Source organism: Penaeus vannamei, chromosome 7 (assembly GCF_042767895.1).
Source record: "Penaeus vannamei isolate JL-2024 chromosome 7, ASM4276789v1, whole genome shotgun sequence".
Lineage (NCBI taxonomy): Eukaryota > Metazoa > Arthropoda > Malacostraca > Decapoda > Penaeidae > Penaeus > Penaeus vannamei.
The window spans coordinates 8,685,382-8,687,881 of NC_091555.1; the positions used below are offsets into that span (position 1 = coordinate 8,685,382).

The following is a 2,500-nucleotide window of genomic DNA, read 5'->3' on the forward strand; positions in this document are numbered from 1 at the left end:
GCGCAAGCGTACCGAGTATGTTGTAACTGAAAAGAAGACAGACAAGAATGCGAAAAAAAGGAGCAGGGAGAGGGTGAGTAAAGGCATTTCTGGTATAGCAAACTTTAGATTTGAGATTCACCAGGCTACTGTTATGTGGCTATTGTAGAAAAAGTATGAATAAAGACAAATAATTCCACAAGCCAAGAGCTATAATAGAGGTTTATGTTATGTCTTTAGAATTACTAGTAATCTTGATGGAGATAAGCCAATGAAATGCATCAGTTCATTCTTTTGCCACATAGAGTTATTGTCATTCACACTTTTTTTTACTTTTGCGTTGTACAAGATAGAGAACTTTACCTTCATCTAGCGAAGGTCTAAGGAAAGTCATTAGTGCAGAAAATTCAGGAAATTCTTATATTACTGATATAAATGCTGTCATTTTCTCCTCAGACAACCCTGGAAGGAAACCTGAGAAAAATTTTCCAAGAACGAAGAAATGCCAGGGACGCTCGTTGCCTCTTTGTCTTGATGCAGAACTATGATGAGAATGTAGAATTTGAAAATGCTGTGAATGCCAGAAGAAAATCGTAAGTTTCCCTGATATTGATCATGACTTTTTTTCCCAGTAAAAACTTTTGATGTTATAGCTAGTTAGAAATTTGAATTTTCTTATATTCCCTTCTATATTTTTTGGTATATATATGTGTGGGTGTGGGTGTGGGTGTGGGTGTAGATAGAAAAGCAAAGTTAAGGAAGAGGGAACCTGATCAGGATTCCATGTGATCAACTTAATGTGCATTTTCTTTAGTTTTCAAGAGAGAAAGTGAATGAAAGAAAGAGTGTTCTTGATATTGAGAGGAATAATTAAGAGTGAGAGAAGAGTTAAAAGTTGTTTAAATTGACTAGGCCAGATGATTGATTGATGATTATTATGATTGATTGATGATTATTATGATTAATTGATGATTAATATGATTGATTGATGATTATTATGATTGTTTGATGATTATTATGATTGTTTGATGATTATTATGAGGGAGAGAGGGAGGACGGGAGGGAGGACGGGAAGGAGGAAGGATGGGAGGACTTACAGCAAAAGAGAAGGGGATAGTTTACATGTATTAAATTGAGTATTTATCTTTTAAGCATTACTGTTTTCCAGAAAACGGACCTTCTTCGTGGACTACGCCTCAGCAAAGGAAGCAAAAGAGATGATGAAGGTACTAGGGAAGAGACAAGATATTCTTGCTTGCCGAAGTGTGGTCAAGCCACAGAGTGCAAATGAGACCATAATGGTGGACCCTTGTCAGTAAGTACTTCCACTTTGGTTGCAGATTTCACAAGTATGAAATTTAGTGATATGAAGTAAAATTGCTTTTTTATGAATATGTTTGTTGATTATCATCAGCTAAAGTGACATTCTTTCCCCCAAATCTGTAGATTGTACATGGAGAACATTCCAGCTGATACAAAGCTCAAGGGATTGAAGTCCATATTCCCAACAGCCTCACACATCTCATACAGATCTAAGAAAAGGTAAGTTTGACATTGTTGTGTAATGGATTGAAGTGTAGATGTTTATTCTTTTGTACTATATTCTAATGCTGAATGTAATATTATTACTTGTGATGTTTAATTTTTGACTTTTTTCAGTTTTGCAAAAATTACATACAAAGACGCTAAGTCAGCTGAGGAGGCCTTTAGAAAAGCAGACAATCTAGTTATCAGCGGCAACAAAATGACTGTTCTCTTTACCACCTATCCTACAAAAGATGTAAAGAAGTCCACAGCAGCACCACCTAAAAAGAGGCAAAAGGTACAGACATCAGATATATCAGGGTGTTCTTGAGACTGAAATTGGCGATATAGAAGCATGTCGTCTAACTCCAAATGTTACTGCAGTTTGTATTTGCTGATGTCTTCCCTATAGTTGGTTGTGATTGTAATTTTTTTTCCTCCCTTCCAGGTGGACCCTGAAGTAGAGCAAAAACAGGAAGAGGAGGAGGAGGAGGAGGAAGAGGAGATGGAAGAAGAGGAAGAGGATGAGGGTGAAGAGGAAGAGGATGAGGGTGAAGAGGAAGAGGAAGAGGAAGAGGAAGAGGAATAAATGGAAGAAGCAATTGTTGATTGAAAGTGTTGTGTTACCAGGCTGAAGGAACCATGCCTGCAGATGAATTTATTTAGTAGATATATGCCTACTAGGTTAAGAAATTGATGAATGTGCAGTGAAAGAGATTTTGATAGCAAGGATGGTCATCTCTTTTTATAAGGGAATGTTGAATAAATGTTGGACCTATAAAGCTATATTGCTTCCTTTTCCCCTAAAGTGCAAGAAATTTTATTCATAGACCCATTATGGAAACAAAAAATGAAAGGTAATGTTCATGTAAAAGATTAAAATTAAAATTAATAACCAAGATGACTAGTGACACAGATTTTTATATAGTGTAGCCCATAGTCTACTTGTCATGTGTTCAGTCAGTTGAGAAGAAAGATTTTTTGGGGTTAAAAGAAA

General features: G+C 36.2%; 1 protein-coding gene across 1 annotated transcript in view; it reads left to right on the forward strand.

Annotated features, from left to right (window-relative positions):
• The window catches only part of LOC113822332 (neurofilament medium polypeptide), a 4,388-nt gene extending 2,103 nt beyond the window's left edge, over positions 1-2,285 (forward strand). The window contains exons 2-7 of the mRNA XM_070123466.1: positions 1-73; positions 436-572; positions 1,148-1,294; positions 1,426-1,521; positions 1,639-1,801; positions 1,952-2,285. The exon at positions 1-73 is cut by the window's left edge and continues 134 nt beyond it. Of these exons, the coding sequence (XP_069979567.1) occupies positions 1-73; positions 436-572; positions 1,148-1,294; positions 1,426-1,521; positions 1,639-1,801; positions 1,952-2,092 (757 nt within the window). The 3' untranslated portion in view covers positions 2,093-2,285. The remainder of the gene's footprint in view (positions 74-435; positions 573-1,147; positions 1,295-1,425; positions 1,522-1,638; positions 1,802-1,951) is intronic.
• Positions 2,286-2,500: the final 215 nt, after the last annotated feature.